The 20,270-nt window shown below is 39.9% G+C and overlaps 1 protein-coding gene and 1 non-coding gene across 3 annotated transcripts; one reads left to right on the top strand and one right to left on the bottom strand.

Annotated features, from left to right (window-relative positions):
• Positions 1–6: 6 nt before the first annotated feature.
• Positions 7–17,295, top strand: USPL1 (ubiquitin specific peptidase like 1). 2 transcript variants are annotated; one of them, XM_008631449.2, is made up of 8 exons: positions 7–4,267; positions 4,810–4,938; positions 6,171–6,828; positions 9,414–9,500; positions 9,916–10,045; positions 11,300–11,425; positions 12,085–12,245; positions 13,794–17,295. In XM_008631449.2, the coding sequence occupies exons 1-8, from the start codon at positions 4,169–4,171 to the stop codon at positions 15,692–15,694; spliced, it is 3,291 nt and encodes a 1,096-aa protein (XP_008629671.1). In that variant the 5' UTR covers positions 7–4,168; the 3' UTR covers positions 15,695–17,295. The 2 variants fall into 2 exon arrangements, with proteins under 2 accessions (XP_008629671.1, XP_017586850.1); XM_017731361.1 differs by having other exon boundaries at positions 4,127–4,196.
• A 2,798-nt stretch (positions 17,296–20,093) lies between these two features.
• On the bottom strand, positions 20,094–20,166 carry TRNAV-AAC. The gene has a single exon. It is a non-coding gene; the product is annotated as a tRNA-Val (tRNA).
• Positions 20,167–20,270: the final 104 nt, after the last annotated feature.

Genomic DNA, 20,270 nt, shown 5'->3' with positions numbered 1-20,270 from the left:
CCTTCGGTGCGGCCGGGGCGGAGAGCGGGGGGGTCTCGCGGGTCCCGAAATGCCGACTGAGTATTTCATGTCAGTAGCAGTGCGGTGAAGGGTGCGGGCTCTCCGTGCCTCGCTCGTCAGGGATGCATGTGCCCGGGGAGGTACCGCGTGTGTCTCCACACATCCGCCCGTGGCACGGTTTTCTCGTGTTCAGCGATTACTCTGTGAACGCTTTTTCGTTCTGCAGTCTTTCGGTAGCATGTGGATCACTCTGGATGTGGAATAAGAACTCAGGAGGCAGTTTAACCATATGTTTATCTGAAAAAGCCGAGCACGTTTCGGTGCGGGAGGGAGGGAGGGCGGGCAGCAGCCCCGCACTGGGCCGGCCCTGCCCTGACCGCTGGTTAGGTGACATCCACCCCCCGTGCCTCTCACTTATGTTGCCTTGGGACACAGATCGCCTGCCTTCCTGAAATCTTGCATCTCTTAGCTGCAGCTATAATAAACTGCACTAGTTTAGGCTGGGTTTTTCCCACACTCGCGTTTTTGTGTCAGAAGGACTGAATGATTTGTCAGCAAGACGTAGTTCCCATCCCTTGTCATACACCCATAAAAGCGTTTATGTAGAGGTCTCAGAGAAGTCTTACTGTAGAAGAAGTTCTTAGAACAGTGGAGTAATGATGTTGCATGCTGGTTTGTTTTGCAATGTCATCAGCTTTATTTGCTTAGTCTATGTTAGGCTATTTTCAGGAAAGGAATTTGTGTTTGCTCCCACACCATGGAGGTTTGCAGTTCTGCCCAGTACTTACAGGCTGTGCTGTAGAGAGAGAGTTGCTTTCTGACAGGAACGATGTTACTGTTGCATATAAAAAAATACATTTTGTGGCCAAAACTGCCAGTTTTTGAGGGAGGGACTGTGATTTAGATATTTGTTGTTATGACCTCAGATAAAGAAAAAAATTTAATACTCTGATTTCTTTTTGTGTAAAGAATGCAAATCTAACTAACAAGACTTTTTTCCCCTCACTTTTGTTTCTTTTAATCGTTTCAATATGCCCTTGATGAAGGAAACAAGACTTGCAAGGTGATTTACAGAAAGGTCATTTTAAAGCCTCATTTTAGCCTTTAAACAAGGAGGTGTTCTCTTCACTGTAGTGTAATCAGTGTTGTTGCCTTCTTTTTGCAGTTTGTAACTCATTCTAATTCATAAAGTACTGTTTCACAAGGTACAGCTATCCTCAAAAGCCCAGGTCCCTTTTACCATAGAATTGTGTAATGGTTTGGGCTGGAAGGAACCTTTAAAGATCATTTAGTTCAACCCCCCTGCTGTGGGCAGGGACACCTTCCACTAGACCAGGTTCTTCTAAGGTCTGTCCAACCTGACCTTGAACATTTCCAGTGATGATACATCCACAGCTTCCTTGAGCAACCTCTCCCAGTGTCTCACTATCCTGATTGTAAAGAATTTTTTCCTTTCATCCAATCTAAATCTGCCTTTTTTAATTTAGAACAACTGCACATTGTACTTTACAGATCCTGGTAAAAGCTCTCTATCTCTTTCTTATAAGCCTTTTTTAAGTAGTGAAAGGCTGCAGTAAGGTCTCCCCAGAGCCTTCTCTTCTCTGGGCTGAACAATCTCAACTCTCACAGCCTTTCTTCATAGGAGAGGCGCTCCAGTCCTGTGATGTCTTTGTCAGAGGCCCACCTCTGGACTTGTTCCAGCAGGTCCACATCATTACACAGTTCCCAGCACTTCACATGGGATCTCAGCAAAGCAGAGTGGAGGGGCAGAATCCGGATCCCACAGTCTGTGTCTCATGGCTGAAGATAGTATTGGCCCCAATATGGGCCCTTGAGGGACACCACTCGTTACTGGTTTGTGCTTGCTACATTGAGCTGTGGCTCTTTGGATGTGGCCATCCAGCCAGTTTGTTAGCCATTTAACAGTTCAAGTCCATATGTTTCCAATCCTTCATCTTTTCCTTATTTTCTGTCTTCTGCCCTCCTAGGTCATTGAAGGCCAATTTAACTCCCTGGAATAGCAGAAAAACTTGTGCTTTACTAAGTTTTCTGCTGTTTTGTGAGTTCATTTAGCTCATGGAAAGTCTGATGAGGGTGTGAGCTGTCAGGGATCGTGGAGGGGAGGGAAATAGAAAAAAGATGCCCCTATTCTGCAGCAGCAAGTTGTTAGATCAACTCATCTACTCAAGGAAGCGTAGCTACAGCATGAGGGTAATTAAGTCACATCCATAGCATATTTTTGCATTACATTTTTCCATATTCAGACTTAAAGATGGAAAGTAGCATTAATTGTTTAGAACATGACCCAGTAAGTTTGAACGTGCATTCCTGTGTACTTTCCCATCTGTAATGCAGTTGTTGCATGTGGCTGCAATGAGATGTTGCAGTGCTTGATGCAGCAGTCTTTTGCTTTGCTGCTTTTCTTGGCAATGTTGATCTGATGCCCAATTTTTGTACATTGTGCAGATATCACCAATAACTTCCTGTAATATTAGAAACTTTGAAGAGTACAAGCAGACCTCTTCGTACCACTCTGTATATCTAGTACTGGCAGACCCATTTTATTTGCTTGTTGTGTTTCTTTTTGAACTAAAAGGATAAATAATTTTTAAAAAACGTTATCATCTTTGTAAGAGCAACAAAAGTCATTATTCCAGTACTGTGGTACTATTGGCTGGGTGATTATAGCTGGGGGAGGTATTGTGCATCTTAGAACGTCTTATACATCTCAAGATTTAAGCTTTAAAAAGAACAGCGCAGAAGTAACAAACTGAACATAACCGGAAAAAACCAACTTACTTTCCTTTTGAGAGACCTGACAGGGTTAACAGGGCCTTGCAAAGAAATAAGTATGTTTTCTAAAACCAAGGCATGCTTAAAAAGGAACAACCTGCAGGTTCTTAGTGTTATTAACCTTTTGAGTGTGTGTTGAATTTTTGCGGTGAGAAATTTCTCAGGAGTTTCTGTCATGTGATCTGTTTTTTATTTACTCTGGAGAGCTGAGACTGCATTAGACCAAGGAATTGACTAAAAGTCCCTTGAAAAGTAAAGTTATGTATTTTAGTATGATACATCCTATGATAAAGGTTGTTATCTGTACAACTTGTATAAAACAAGTCAACTTCCTGGCTAGACTAAATACATGATAACAGAGTTGAGTGGCAGTGTGGTAGTGCTGTTGCCACTATGTGAAAAGTCAGGGTGCTTGTCTTTCCTTTATACTCACACAAGCTTTTATACCTTGAGCTAATTCATTAATTTTCACCTTGTGTGAGCCCTGGACCGTGCTGTTCCTTGTGCACCCTACCACATTACTTTGAAAGCCTAATGTGCTCTAAGACACATGGATTGATATTTTTATGTTCTTGCCTTCTATTACAAACATTAGTTTCATAAGCCAGGGAATACTCTATTTACATGCTTGCAGCCTGATAATTCTGAAAAGTGCTGCTGGACACATTGAAAGTGTCATTAGGACATCATCTCATTTTGACCTACTCTTAAGTTGCCATTGAGGTCTGATTTGAAATGAGTGGTTGTGTTTTTCTACTGTGCTTTTTAAATTCATGCTCTGTTGGTTTTTAGCATTCCATGCAGTTCTGTAGGGTTTCTCATTGCCAAATATTATAAGTAGGTTTAGGTTGAACTAGTATTTATACTGGTCTCAAGAATGCCTGGAGAATTTTTTTTTTTTTGTGAGGACTTGTTTCTGTACTGTATAAAAGGATTGAAAGGACATCATGGTGTGGGAGAGAATGTTTTCCATTGAAGTATGAAAAGGCAACAGCTATGGCTGAAGGAAAGATACTACATGGATGACTTTGCAATTCAACTTAATGTCCTCATGCATCCTGAAGAGATATATATTTATTTTAGTTGGTTTCAAGTCAACAGGAGCAGGATTTGGTCCCTGTAGTTCTTAATTCAAAGTTTTGAATTAATAGTCTGCACTAGAACAAAAAAAAGTGCTTTCAGTTTAGGAATTACTCTTCTGAATTAATTTCCACAAATTATGCAATCTGCATTGTTGTTCGTATTTTTTTTTCCCAAACTTCAATCTAATTTTTCTTTAATTGTTTTATTCACTTCTTATTTTTCAGGAGTCTTTGAAAAACCCTTAGTGATCATGACATTGTTACAAGTGACATAAGTTAGCCAGTGGCTCAGAATGATGGATACCCAGAAGACTACAAATGGTTTGCAAGTGATTGGAGAAGGGACTGGTATAGGGAAATCGACACTCCACATGGTGGGGTATTTGGGAAAAGTCAGTTGAAACTTGTTTTACATATGTGCAAAGTTCATATTTTTCTCTGTTTTGAGAGATTTCTAATTGGTCTTAATTTAACAAAAAAAAAAACCCCAAAATTATTTTCCACGGAAATCTATAAAAATGGCGAAAGATTATTTTAAGTAAATACGTGCCTATGTGTTTTTATTGGCACTATTTTTACAACTGTTTGCATTCCTATGAAAATTGATGTGTCTTTCAAAGATCTGAGCTTGTGTTCCCTGGCAATAAGGGTCCTATGGTTCAGTTCAAGTAGAATAAAATGTGCATAATTGTGTTGTTAAAGACACCTTATTTGAATATTTAAATAAAAACATAAATTTATTTAAAACATGCTACCATACAAATATATTAAAAATAATAAAAAAGAAACCGATGTAGTTTGCTTTTTTATATTGTATTATATCTAGAAGTTGAACAATGATTGTGTATCTTGATAAGTATGTCTTACCTTGGGATAATGTATGAAATACATAAATTTATGTTGCTTTATCTTTCTTGGTTTGTTTTTATTTTAGAACTGTAATCCTGTGGAAACACCTGCACATGAGTATTGTCCAGTCTGCAAAGAGAAGGGTCAGATCCAAGGTTTACGGACTTACCGCCTTAATTTTCAGGAGTCCATTTTTCTTTGTGAAAATCCTCAGGTATTACACTAATAAAGAGTTTTACTTGGCCCTGCAGAGGCCTTTACCTTCAGGAATTACACCTCTCTAAGTCCATGATTTTGTTGGTGGTAAGCAGACTGTTTAAATAGGACCCCTCTGAGTGTATGCTGCAGGGTATTTGCTTGCATATAGGGAAAAACAGAACTAACCTGTGTGTATGCAGTGTTTAAGCACAGGTAGCTACCCTAAAGGATTAAAGAGAGTAAATTAAAGTGAAATAAAGGAGAGTTCTTCTTATGTAACAAGGGACCACAAGTGGTACTAAATAAATTTTTGTACAAGTCAGAGTAGAAGGTGAATATTTGATGATCCATGTAACCAGTGCATGACTCTAGCAGATGTGAGTCTCCCATTTTTCCTTCTTTAAGTCTGGGTAATGCAAATAGATTTATAATTGTAATTACAATGTCTTGCCTTCCTTCCCCCCCCACCAATTTTAACCCTAACTGGATTTCTGTGCTGCTTAATATTTGAGTTGTCATTTTGCTGCCTCTCCCTTCACTGCTCCATGTATGTGGGGAGGGTATAGCAATCCCAAACAGACTGGTGTCCTTAAATTAGTAGAAACTAGACTAGATATGGGTCTCAGAGTTGCTTTTCCCATTCTTTCCTGCTTTTAACTAATTATAGTATAGTTCTGGAGACTGGTAAATGGAGATTTGTCTATATTCTGGTTGCCACCTGGTCATTGAGCTAGCCTGAAAGATACCCTGCAAGTTTGGGCACCAGTAGTCTCCTAGGCATGAGATAATAATGTCCAATCTGTATCCTAAAGGAATGGATTTAGCAGAATAAAGCAAGAGGACTCTCCTTAGCACAACTACGTTGTTTGCAGAGGTTGGAAGAGCTTACTGGAAAAGTAGTGTTGAATTATCACTACTGATATATTTATTTCACAGTTGGTTCTAAGACAGTAGTGTCTTGTAACACCCTTCCTCCTGTCATACACATGTTGAATATATGTATTGATTTAATTAAAATATCAGTTTACAGAAGTCCCTAAGGCCAGGTTGGATGGGGGTCTAAGCATCCTGGTCTACTGGAAGGTGTCCCTGCCCATGGCTGGTCTGTAAGGTCCTTTTCAAACCAAGCTATTTTATGATACTATGATTCAATGTTCCATTTTGAAAGTATGTTTTGTACTTTCTTTAGTTCTTGTTCACCTGAAATTTCTTTGAAGATTTCACTGTAACCTTCTTTCTTTCCTTTAGTGTATCTACCCACTTGGTTATAAACCATTAAACAGCATAATTACATCTACTGGTTCAGAAAATCATCAAGTTCCATCTACTCATAAGAAAAGGAAATTGGGTGAAACCAGTGACTTTTCTGCTGTCAAAGCAGATCCAAAAAAAGCAAGAGCTAACAGTGTGCTCGGTGTTGAGCCCACCATTAATGCAGACTCTGTTGTGAAATGCTACCAGAATAGTTTGTGTATTCCCAAGGCAAGCCTACATGATGTATTACAAAATGACCAGCAAAACCCTGGCAACCATGTGGGGTCCTGCATGCCGAAGGTGGATTTCGAAACAGCCACCAAGACCAACAACTACCAAGAAAGTCCACCAAAGACTTCTAGTCCCAAAACACAACTGTTGCCAAATTCTGAACTTTTATCAACAGCATCTGAAATTTCACTTGAAGAGGATAAAGGTTCCACTAATGACAGAGATTTGTGTCTTCAGTGGAGAAACATACATAATCTTTGTTGGTTAGATTGTATTTTGTCAGCACTGGTACACTTAGAAACATTAAAATTTGCTCTAGCAGAAGAATATAACAATGGAAAATGTTTACTCCAGAAACTCTTAACAAAATATAATGAAGCATCTGTTCTTCTGAATACCTGTAAAAGGAGCAAAGTGAGAGGTGAGTAAACATAGCTGCTGTTTTCTCATAGTCAGACTGATCTGCTACAAATACGTGGAATTTAGTACAGCACGCTTATAAATGCCTCCATTGTATCTCAAGATCACAAAAGATACAACTATTACCATGAATTAGCAGAATAGTGTGCTTTATCTAGCAAAATCCTGGTAACATCCAAAATTGTTTTTCTTGGGGCAAACATGCTGTCTTTGAACACCAAGCATCTCTTGAATTTTTTTGGTCACAACCAACATAAAGATTTTATGAATTATTTATTTAGTTCACCCTTGCTTTGTTTCCTTCCCCTGTGTTGCCTAACATTTTGGGATACTGTTCTAATCTTAATCTTCAGAATAATTTCTGTTGTGTTTTATATCCTTGTGTAAATGGGAGTTGCCTTGTCACATCAAAAATAGTAAAGCTGGTGATGCCTTCGGTTTTAACTTTTACATTTTTCAAATTCTGTACTGCTTGGTGTGTGACTCTGAAGTTTCTTGTAGCCTGTTAATTTCTGCTCTCTCATGCTAGGCAGACATAACAAAGCCTCTCCGGCCCTGCTTTCCAAGGACACCAAGACTGTCCTAGGCTCAAAAGTATAAACCAAAGAGCTGCTATGGGGGGGTAAGCTGCAGGGAAAACTGAAGCTTTAATTGGAGAATTAACCCTGCTATGCAAATGAACCAAACCTATAACACAGTGAAGAACTCGTGACCTGAGGTCCATCTTGGGGTCCATTTTAAGAATAGCTTAACAGGGGGTGCCTTTGAAGGCCTTTCAAATAAATACCTACTTTATTCCCTTGCTCCTGTCTAGTCTCTGTTTCTGGGAGGCCTCTTAAGGCATCACTGGGAACATACATTCTTTTCTGGCTCCAGCTGTGCTCATTGAAGGAATGCTTCCCCTGAGGTTTGGAAGCTGCTGTAGATGACAGCACTTCCTAACCTGTTTTAGTCAGAAGTAGTCAAACACATTAACCTGGATCATATGGTCTGGAAAGGGTTAGTGAGTACTCAGTAGCCCTTAACAGGGGATTAACAGGTCAGCTCAGCTTAACAGGTTGGAGGACTGTAGCCTCCAAGCTCAGGGCTGTGATGGGCAGCTGGGGGAAATCTTCGAGGCTGCACAGCTGCACTCAGAGGAGGACATGTCACTGTATTCTACTGGTGTGGCCTTTAGTCATTTTCTGTTCTGTGGATTCTGTTTAAGACTCTTAAACTAAGATCATGGGGTTTTTATTTCTCTTGAACTGGACCATTGGTGTCATAAGTCTAAACTTCTGTGACATCATCTGTTACAGAAGTAATAAAGCTTTCTGGTTAGCCAGTACCTCTCATGAATTTCAATGGACATTCTGTTGGACTCTATGTGTTTGAATATAGACCACAGTCACAGAACAGGTAACTTGAAGAATGTCCTATCTTTCCTGGGAAAAATAATGTGTATCAAAAGTGGTTTAGTCCATGTTATAAAGTGGGGAGAAAACTCCAAAATATTCTGAACTAGTTCATGTACTGTGCTTGCCAGAAAGTCAGGCTGCTTGAGTTTAGGTGTTCAGCTGTTACTGGGAAGCTCTCTGCCGGAAGCTGTCTGAGGTGTTTTTCTCTGCTGGGCAGTGTTTGCAAAAGAGCTCTGATGAGCAGTAACCCTTAAATAGGAATGTTAAGTGTTGGTATACAGTGTTGTTTGAAAGAACTTAAACCTTTCCATTTCAATTGCTGCAAAACAAATCGGTTTATTTGGGTAACAGTAGAAAGGGAACTGGATGAAGAGTGTTGTTGTGGAGAATAGGTGTAGAATTTATTCTGCTCCTCTGTGTGATTTTACAGTGTTTTTTGCATACAGCTGTTTTTAAAAACAAAAGCAATTTACCTGCAAGAAGCTTCTTTTTTTTCTGTACACAGAGTTTATATGTTATAAACGGTTTCAACAGCTAGTCTAAATATTTCCTTTAACTTCTGCAGGTTATGATCATGATTGTGTACTAGAAATTATGTTCTTGCTTGTACTTAAAGAATGTGCTTGTGTTGAAACAACATGCAGAATGAAAATACATACTAATATATAAAGTAAAAAATGTTTTTCAATTTAAAATTACTATTTTAAAGGCTCACTTAGGAAATTGGTATTTAATCTGAAACAATACTTTTAAATATTTTATTATTTGAATTGTATAGCATTAGAAAGCATGTAAGCGAATTTTTGTGCTTTTGATCTTAGTGTTTAGGTTTTAAAGTTTTCTTTTAATCTCTGAATCTGCAGGATTTCTAATGTGTGGTCTCACTATACTTAAAAATTGTTACTATGTAGCTGTTGGTGCATGCTCTTAGTTGTAATTTCAGTCATATCAAGTAGATTTTAGTTAGCAGACTGCAGTAAAAATGTGAGTAACTTGTGTAAATTCTTCTCTAATTTTCAAATCAATTAATACCAAGAATTGGCTGTTCTAGCAACAAGTCTTAGGCAAGTATGGGTCAATATGAAAAGCACTGGTTTGCAGAGAGGGAGTGCATGCTAGGGGTACATGTGTGTGAAAGGGTGTGGGGGCTGTTACACATGACTACATGAAGACATATTTTTTTCTTTAGATGTTCTTCCGAAAGCAGAATCTCTTCTCAATGAAATCAGAAACGTAATGTTTACACAACTTCAGCCTCAGCTTAGGTGTGAATTGGGTAAGTAATTAGTGCAGCATCTCAGTAATTACTGTCAGGAGACCCTAGATGTAAAGCCTTTTATGTCATACATAAAAGTATGTGTATATGTATGCATACAAGAAAGTTTGGAAATACATTTGTTTCTTTTGGTGACTTGCACATACTTTACAGTATGATTGGCTGGTTTGTCCTTTGCCCATTTTGACTTTTTAGAGAGCAGGTAGTCTTTGTAATTTTGCTATAGTCATGAAATTGTCACTGATAACAACCTAATAACATGGATCAGTTCCTTTGGTGTGAGAATTAGAAATAGAGCCTTGAAATAATAACTGAAATTTAAATCATAGTAATAAGCTTGTCTTCTTCCTTTTTGAGTTACTGAAAGGTGATTTCTAATATTTAATGACCTTTTTTTTTTGCCCCATCTTTGAAGGTAATATGGAGAATCCAGTGTTTGCACTTCCGCTACTCTTACAACTGGATCAACCAGCTGAGAAACTATTCTTGCATTCATTTTCATGGAAGTTTGAATGTGTATGTTGTGGCCACAAATACCAGGACCGGTGAGATTTTTATATAAGTAGCTTCTATATAGCTGTTCCACCTTACCTTTTAAAGTCTGTATATGATAGTTGGTTTTCTTCAGATTTCCAGGGTTTATACAGTTTAGGCTTGTTGTTGAAGTTTTACGTGATCTGCTTTTTCAGTTGCAAATAGTTTACTGCTATTCCATGTCTTAAGAAACCACGTTATTATTCACTCAGTGAATTAAGAAAGAAACAATAAGTAATAGTGTGTGTCTCTGGCCACACTCACTCTGATATTTTGCTGAGAATATACAAATTGTTGTGGTTCTAAAGAATATATGCCTAGTACACTTCTGCTGTTGAGGAATACCTGGAATATTCATTTGGGTTACAAAGAATCAGAGATTCTCTAACATAGTTTATCTATTTTAAAATAGTATTACAGGGGAGTAATTTCTTGAGAATTGAGTTCTGTGTAGCTGCAGGTACAAGCTAGTAATTTAGGCTCCTTTTAGTCAGAAGGAAAAGAGAGACACCTTCAGAAGACAGCTAATTTTATTTGAAAAACATCTGTTTCTTTCCACTATCTTAGGTTTATATAATAAAATTCTAGATCCCCAAGTGAAATGAGATTAATGCTATCTGTTACTCTTGAAAGTTAATATGTAGCCCTGGTTAATAGGATGTCTTGAAAAGCCTTTGTTACCTTCTGTGCTTTTTTGATAGTTGAAAAATGTAGTTTCAGTTGAATATAGAGGAAGTCCTTTCTGTGGCTAATGAATGAATAAACTATGTTACTTCACTTTAATATCCCATACATTGTATTTTCATACAATGTAACTTCTCTGTAATTTCTGCTATGAGTGTACTGGTTTTTAAAAACAAAGCCTTGTATAACATGGATTCCCAGGTAATTTGTTGCTGCTTTCTCCTCGAGATTCTGTATTAGCTAGTAAATTATGCAGATCCTGGTACAAACTCTGTTGTATGTTGGAAAGGAAACAGAGATAACATTAAGAGGGAGAAAAAGCAAATAATGTGAAACTGAAGGCCGCAGGGCTGCTGAGAACAAATTGTGACTGATACTGTTTGGCAGAACTGAATTCAGGGCTAACTTGGATGTGATGCTGTCACAGTGAATTCCACACAAATGGCATGAACATGAATAGAATTTGGGGTTTGCCATAATGTTTTTATAACTTTTATTCTCCTGGTAAAGTATGTATATTTATTGTTTTCTGATCACCACCTCAGCTTACTCCTTTTGTGTGTGTGTGTGTGTGTGTCCAGATTGAAGAAAACACTGACAACATTCACAAATATAATTGCTGATTGGCATCCACTTAACGCTATTCATATTGGACCATGTAATAACTGTGGTGATACATCTCAAAGACAGCAGATGATCTTGGAAAAGTAAGTTCGATTATGTGAACTCAAAAGTAACATACATAAAGTTCTGAGACTTCATTTATTGAACCTATGACTTTTGAAAACAAACTATTACTCTGTTTGCAGAGATTCTAAACCTTAAACTCTGATCAATACTCATTATTAAACATTTCAGATCATTCTTAAAAGCTGAAATGGCAAATAGTGTTTACTAAACATGAAACAGAGCAGTGTTTAACATGCTGACCAGCACATGTGTTTGAATTAGGTCATAAATACTTAACTATCAAGTAGTAAATACAGACAGCTGATATCCAGTGTCAGCCTTTTCACAGCCCCTGCTGTGGATGAAAGTTGTTTGATCATCTGTTTACTTATCTGACTTGGGAACGATGTCCCTTGCTACTGTGTTTATGGCACAGGGGTGGTTTTTTTCAACTTTTCCCCACTCCCCGAATCCCTTACTTGGTGGTCTTTTTTTTCCCCCCTATCTATAATGAAATGGAATGTCCAGTTGGGATATTCTTTTCCCTTTGCACTTACTGTGCAATTTGAAGAGTCCTCTGAGAAAGTAGAATAGTAAGGGCAGAACCACATACTCTTAGAGATGCCTTACTTTTTCATTAGGAACTTTTGCCACTGTGTTATTGTAATAAACTGGTTCTTTTCTGTTTCTTTGTCAGAGTACCCTCAATATTAATGTTCCATTTTGTGGAAGGCTTGCCACATAACAACCTGGAGAAATACTCGTTTCAGTTTGAGGAGGACACCTACCAAATAACATCTATTGTTCAATACCAAACAGATAAGAAGCACTTCATAAGCTGGTCTTTGAATCCTGATGGTAAGAATCACAGAACGGGTCAGGTTGGAAGGGACCACAGGGGGTCATCTGGTCCAACTTGCCTGCTCAAGCAGGGCCATCCCAGAGCACATGGCACAGGATGGCATCCAGAATATTTCGCGTGAGGGAAATTCTGCAGCCTCTCTGGGCAGCCTGTTCCAGTACACAGTCACTGCACAGTAAAGAAGTTCTTGTTCATGTTCAGGTGCAACTTCCTGTGCATCAGTTTCTGCCCATTGCCTCTTGTCCTATTGCTCAGCACCACCAAAAAGAGCCTGGTCCGTCCTCTGACACCTCCCGTCAGATGCTTGCAGACACTGATGAGGTCCCCTCTCAGTTGCCTTTTCTCAAGGCTGAACAGGCCCAGCTCTCTCAGCCTTTCCTCATAAAAGAGAGAGATAAGATAAAGTTTATGGTTCTTATCTACCATAATATTTCATGAGTCTACATGAAATACTGTTTTATGGGTTACTGCAATAGTCTCAACCGTTGATATATAATAACAAAGATTTCTTTTGTCTGCATTCTAAACTTCATATTAAAATGTTGTGAATAATTGGGGGAACTTGTTTCTCATGGTGAAGGTTTTGGCTTGGTTTAACTGATTTGTTCAGCAGTGTGCTGTCCTGCAGTGGATTCACTGGAAAAAGTAATTTAGCTATAGAGTTTTTCCCTTCATAACTTCGTAAAAGTTAAAAAAGCAGTCTGACTATGACTGTGGAGCAAATAGTGTTTATTTTTAAACCAGTGATTCATCCATTCTTGGCTGGAAGCGAGGTAACCTATGGTACTATGAGCAATTAATGAAGTTATTTTTTGTTTCTGAACTTTATGGCACCTCAGGGGTGGGAGGAACAAATCCATGTTAGAAACATTACTAATAGTAAGGTGCTTGTACCATTTGAAAGATCCATAATCAGAGAAGGTGAAAAGGTGATATTTTGATATTCATGCCTCTGTGGAGAGAATGGAGTGCAGTTTTATGAAGTGTTGTGACAGTATGAAAATTGTCTAAGTCACACTGCCAGAGACGAAAAAGAAATGGGAAGAGGAAGCAGCTGGGAAATGCCTAGCTAAGAACCTCCTATGTGTCATATATATACTGTTTTCAAATTCTTAAAGCTGTAAAATATTCTTTCATGATCTGTGAACAGTTTGAAGGTGATGAGACAAGAGTATTAAAATGAGCAGTTTCTTTTTGGCTACTGTGCTTCCCACCCAGGCAATGAAAACGTCTACAGAGAAACTTGAGAGGTGGTTCTTACCTCAGACCTGTGAGGGTATTTTCAGACAAGATGTGTCAGCCGATAAAACCCTCAGCTAGCTTTGTTTTATGGTTGACCTACTCTGACCTGTAATAATATTGCTGCAAGTTCTTCTTGTGTTTGATCTTTTTACAGTGGAAGTCTCCCAGTTTTCTCTGGAGGAAAAAACCCTCCATCTTCTGCTTGTCAGGGGAATGGGTTAATAAAAATACTTGACAAGTGTGAGGATAGTGACTTAAATTTTAAAAGTCTCTGAGTCTCTGCACTGATTGCTATTTTTCAGGAACTTGGCTTGAATGTGATGATTTAAAGGGTCCATATTGCAAGAGACATAAAAGATTTGAAGTTCCTCCTTCAGAGATTCATATTGTTATCTGGGAAAAGAAAGCATCCCATGTGCCAGAAAAACTGAATTCACAGTTCCAAAGTAAAAATAGTGAAGATTTTCCTCTTAATAATGTGCAGTCAAATTCCACAGTGTTGCACTGTGGTTTTGATAACACTGTAGGCAAAACACCTGCAGAACACCGCAAAGAGGATTCTGTGAGGACTCTGGAGAAGAAACAGCAGCGAGTAGCTGAGGATGAAAGTATTGTTCATCATGGTTTAGAAAATCTGGGAGATGATGATCTTATTACACTGATGCTTGAAGAAGTTCTAATTGACTCGGAAGATAAATCGCTGCTGAACGGACAGATGGTGGGAAATAACCTTGTTGATGGATGGGGCACACCACAACAGCAGGAACCAGCTTTTTCACTTAGCACTCCATATCCAGGAGAGTTTGCTGGAACTAGTCTAGCTATGCACAATAAATCCATGTTGTATGAAAATTCCAGTATTTGCTTACCTCTAGAAGAGTTGAACCCAGTAAATATTACTCCTCCTGTGCCCAAAAAACATGACCCTGATTCATCTGACTCATCGCCTTCTCGAACAAATGACAGAACTAATTTAGCTAACAGAGAACATGGATTGAATTCAGAACTACTGCTAAACAAAAAGTTGCTAGCAGTAGAAAATAATATACAAAAATCACCTGATTTGAAAGATGCAAGCAAAACTGTAGTTAATTCTCAAGTTGGCAGTCCTTCTGGTGCCAATAATTCGGTTCAGCCTTCACACAAAGACAAAAAAGGAGGATTTGTAGGAAGCTGGGTAAAAAAATTATTGAACAAGAATACTTCTTTTATGCCTTCAAGTGCCTCAGCTCTCAAGAATGAGAGAAGTTGCAAAACTCCCTCAGTGCAAAAAACAAGTGAAGTACGGCTGCCAATTAAGGGCGCAAGTAACTTTGGTGGATTTGAAAGCAGAAGTACAAAGAAAACAGTTGAGACGCTGAAGTTACTAGCTCCTCAGAGTAATAATACTCATCCTTTACCAAATTTCAAAGGATTTTCTCAAAGCACTTGTCTTCCAACAGCAAATCATACCGCTATTGCAGGTCCAACATGGAATAAGTTGGGAAGTACGCTGGGTACCTCAGGTAAAGTGACTCAGTTCCCTTCACCTGGCTATAACTCTGGGAAGGCAGAAGAGTCAGAGAGTGACAAAACAAAAAAACTTCGCCTAAAATTGTTAAAAAAACTTAATGCTAAAAAGAAGAAATTGGCTTCACTGGATAGATTAGCAGTGGAACAGATGAAAGAGGAAAAACCTGTGAGTGGAGACATAAGCACCCCATTGCAAACTGAATCTCAAAATGACAGTGAGTTATTGCAGAGCTTTTTAAGGGAGCTGCAGTATCAGATTGATGTCACAGGTAATGAATCTAAATTTAATGCAAAGCCTGTGCCAGGGTGCACTGACCATAATAACACTGATGAAATACTGGCGGAATTACTGTCCCCTACTTCAACTGTCGCTTCCTTGAAGACTCCAAAGAGCGAAGATGAGTGTATGTACATGGAAATGGTGGACAGCTGCGTGGCAGCGACCGTGTCCGATGAGAACACCAGTGTGCCACAGGCAGCAGTGACAAGTGAGGACCACAATTACTACAGTCCTGTAAAGGACACTAATATGGAGCTTGATGCAATAAACAAACACAGTGTGAAAAAACTTCCTTTTGAAAGTCCTACAAGAGATGATATCCTCGAAGACCTGTTCTCCATTTCAGCACCAAGCTCAATGGCAGGTGACATAGATTTACCTCATTTTGATGAAACTCTGTTTGAAACTTGATAAATACTCAGTTTCTTGGGTTTAAGTATTTTTTCAGTATTATGTATATTTTGAACAAAGCACTACTAAATTATATTATATAACTAGTTTAATTGCACACTGGCTGTACTTGAACAATTTACATTTGAGGTATTTTTTTTTTCTTAACATTTTATTGTAACAAGCAAATCAGGGTTTAATTAATTTTATTTTTCTGAGAAGCAGTTATTTTAGCTGTCAGATACGATAATGATTCTTAATTAAAAGCTCCTATGAGTCTTAATTTTGCTGCTTTTAATATGAAAAACATCCATACTCTAGTGAGTTTGAGAAATAATTAAGTTCTGTAATCTTGATGATGTAATGGTGTAAGAAATACTGTTTATGTAGTAGTGATTTATTTTATGGGATCACTCAACTCCTGAAGTTATTTTGTCCAACATTTAAAAAAAAATTTTTAGGTACCTTCTGTAATTAGGGAATTTTGCATCCTCTGATAAGAAGATCATTTGTAACATTATAAACTTGAGGCTGGCATTCTGTTAGGTTGCTGTTCAACTCCTTACAGAATTACTATTCTACAAGCTCCTGTTGATGTATACACCCCTTGGATCCAAAAAAATGATGGAGACATGGTAGAAAATGTCCTATTTAAAGTTACAGCATGTACTGAGTCTTCATCCTGGGCAACTGTGAATATAACTTGGCAGAATATTCTTCTGAGCCAGGTTATTTTTTTAAAGTAGAATTAGTAAGATTCAGTCCGGAGTTTGCATCACTATCAGATGTACCTTGCAGATGAGCTGCAAAATAATTTAATGAAAGAAAGGTTTCTAAGAATTAATTTAACTGTAAGTTAATGCCTATTACTGTTGTCACTTGAGTTTTTCATGACTCAAGCAGTGCACCCCCATCCGTATGTAAGATGCCAAGGAGAGACAAGGTCAGTAGGAAGAAAGTAATGGAAAAATGTGGCAAGACAGCAGTGAGTAAGCAGAGGGATTCACACCTTGATGTTTCAGGATTTGTATAGCTTTCATTTTGCTAGATGGGAGTCTTTTTTAAATGCATAGACACAAAGCTGAGGGTATTATATGCCAAGTTAGATTAGCTGTACATTTTTCTTGTTCTTGGAAATAAGGATTTTATCAGCAAGTCTTTATACCAGGCATTTTTAGAGCTGTTCTGCATTTTTTCATTGTTTTAGATCCTAAGTTCAAAACGTTAAATGCTCAGTCTTATTTTTCCAGTACATGCAGTTGAACATAATGCTATTACAAGGCATGGCTACAGATTTTAATGGTTTTGGATTGTTTGAACTAGGTTTAAAAAGTGTTTGAAAAACTATCGCTGGCCCTGAACTCACGGTGTCAACTTATTTCTGCTGCAGTTGGGTACATTGTTACCAAACTGGTACTTCAGGCAGTGAATAGTTTCATTCTTGAAATGTAAGTTTTTGTGAAGAACTTGAGCTGGTTTTTTGTTTCAAATACTGTAATTGGTAATGTTACAATAGAAAACAAATGAATGGATTCTGAATGTTAAGAGCTGGCATACTGCTGGTGAAATGTTTGCCCGTTTGTGAATTCCCTAATTAAAACAAAAAAAAAAGCTGACCACAATGAGAGTTTGACTTATCCATGAATGGGTTGCAGTGACCTGCAGCTGTGACATGGGAGCTCCTTCACCACTAGCTTGGGACACAACACAGACCCAGGGGGTGAGTAAAGCAGCAAGCCCAGGGTTGGTGATGCAGAATGCACAAGGCAACAGGAGGAAGAGACCCTGCTCTAGAAGATGAGGAGGTCCTGATGGTGAGGTTTATAGTGGGGTTCATAGCAGAGGAGGGAGGTTGTGGGGGCACACCTGCTGTGCAGATACACCTAGACAGAAGGAGGGACCTCTGGTCACCACTGGCACTCCCTCCACAAACTGAAGTTGGGAGTCCTTGGTCAGCAGCTGCGTGGGATTCAGTGTGGATCCAGGTACATATAGAATCTAAGAGCAAACAAATAGCACTTGAGAGTAAAGTAGGTATGAAAATAAATCTGTTGGTGCTGCATGTTCCTGGCTGCCTTTTTTTTCTGAAACAGAAAACTAAAGATGATGCAGTATGGATTTGTTTGTTTCCATAAATGTTTTACTGCCTCCGATCCTGTGCAAGTGGGAATTCAGCTGAGGTTGAATAAAAACCTCATGACTAAAGAAACTGGTTGAAATTTGAAACATTACTGGATGTTTTGTATTAAGACTAGTTTTAAAATGCAGCTTATTATTTGCCATAAAGAGAGCACAAAGTATTGTAGTAGTTTTCTGTCATTGGAAGTACACCAGGTGGGCATATAGCAAGTACAGGTAGTGATCAGAAGCTGGCACTGATTATGGAGGTTTTATCAGTGTTCTAGTATAAATTTCCCAAAATCTAATGGCTTCAAGCACTGCCATCTTCACCACTAAACCATATCCCCAAATACCACATCTACGTATTTTGAACACTTCCAGGGATGGTGACTCCACCACTTCCCTGGGCAGTCTCTTCCAGTAGCTAACCACCCTTTCAGAGAGGAGATTTTTTCCTAACACCCAATCTAATCTCCCATGGTAGAACTTGAGACCATTTCCTCTCATCCTGTTCCTTACTACCTAGGTAAAAAGGCCTGCCCCCACCTGGCTACACCATTTTTTCAAGTAGTTGTAGAGAGCAATAAGCTCTCTGAGCCTCCTTTTCTCCAGGCTAAACAACCCCAGCTCCCTCAGTTGCTGCTCATCAGACTTGTGTTCTGGACTTTTCCCCAGCTCCATTGCCCTTCTCTGGACACGCTCCAGCACCTCCATGTCCTTGTAGTGAGGGGCCCAGAACTGAACACCGGATTTGAGGTGTGGCCTTACCAGTGCCAAAGACAGGGGACCATCACTGCCCTCCTGCTGCCCACCCTATTGCCGATACAGGCCAGGATGCCAATGGCCTTCTTGGCCCCCTGCACACAGCTGGATCACGTTCAGCTGCCATTGACCAGCACTCCCAGGTCCTTTTCTGCTGGGCAGCTTTCCAGACACTGCCCCCAGTCTGTAGTACTGCATGAGGTTGTTGTGACCCAAGAGCAGGACCCAGCACTCAGCCTTGTTGCACCTCACAAAATTGGCCTCAGCCCTTCAGTCCAGCCTTTCCAGATCCCTCTGCAGAGCCTTGTTAGTCTGTGTCTTGTGCTTTGGGAAAGGCATAATTGTGGCACTCAGAGTTTGGAATCAGCTCTGCAGAGACAGCACTGTGATTCAGATCTTACTACTTGATGATATATTCAAACACCTCTTAGAGTAAAGGGTGAAAAAAAGGGCTGCCTTCTTGCATCCTGCCTACAATAAACCAACACATCTGCAAAGTTGCCTGGATGGATTTCTAGCTGCATACCTGCTAGAGCACTGCTCTAGAAATCTACTGTGGTGCTGATTACAAATCTGATTTTGATCTTAATGTTTTTAATGGCTGGCTATTGCCATTTATTCTTCTATCACTGTTTTTGCTTTAAATAATTATTCTCTTCCTGACAATATATCAGGGAGAGCCATTGTGTCTTGTCTGTGTTCCTTTTGCAAAGCTAAACAGCTGCTCTTGATGTGAGCCCCTTCATGCTCAGAGCAAGGCACGTTACCTTTCGAGCAGCTTATGCTCGAAAGTGTATGCTGTGCTTTATTTAAAGTCCACCAGGATTCAGCCTCGGAGTGGAAGAACTTCCAGTCCAAGTAAAGATCTAAGACAGTGTGCAGACAGAGCCAGAGAGAAGAGAAGGTGAGTGGGATAACAAGGCTGATGAGTTTGAGGCATGCTTAGTTTTACACTGTGCACAAACATGGTGTAGTTGTTTGCGAGGGAGATGCTGAAGCTGCACAGCCCAGGACAGCACGGTGGAGACTTCGGGCTCACAAAGGAGAGGAGATGCTGGGAAAGGAGTGTAAGGAAGTAGGGGCCAGGTGTCTCCAGCATATATTTCCAGAAAGAGGCCGAAGAAACCCTCAGGAGACGCTTCTCCCCGGACCTGGGTCTATATTACTCTTCTTATGTAAGTTAGTATCTAAGTGGGCTTCTGTAATGCCCAAGGCAAGTGGTTGTAGTTTTTGTCCCAGGTTTTCTGATTATGTTCAGACCGTTTCGGCTGATGCTCGTTTCCCCTCCTCTTGGCGATCTTTCCGGGGAAAAACGCGTTTGCCGAGGGGCTCGTGCACGGGAACGACGCTGAGCTTCAGCACAGGCCCCAGCCCTGCCCCTGCTGCTTCCTCACTCCCCCGCCGCAGCCCAGGAGACTGCTCGCCCTCTCCCACTCCCGAGGAAGGCGGGATGTGCCCCCCAGGCGGCCGCTGGCGCGTTCCAAAAGAGGAACCAGGAACGACGTCCGCAGTGACACGGGAAGGGGAAAAAACAGAGTGCTTCCGCCCGGTTTCGAACCGGGGACCTTTCGCGTGTTAGGCGAACGTGATAACCACTACACTACGGAAACCTCCATACTGTCCCGTTTTCCGGCAGTCCCCCTTGACCAATGGCAAGGAGCACCCGCGGCCTCGCCGCGAGCATGCGGCTGTGGGTGGAACACCTGTCGGCGGA

Source organism: Corvus brachyrhynchos, unplaced genomic scaffold (genome assembly GCF_000691975.1).
Source record: "Corvus brachyrhynchos isolate BGI_N302 unplaced genomic scaffold, ASM69197v1 scaffold103, whole genome shotgun sequence".
NCBI classification, from domain to species: Eukaryota; Metazoa; Chordata; class Aves; order Passeriformes; family Corvidae; genus Corvus; species Corvus brachyrhynchos.
This window is presented reverse-complemented; position numbering and strand designations above follow the sequence as displayed.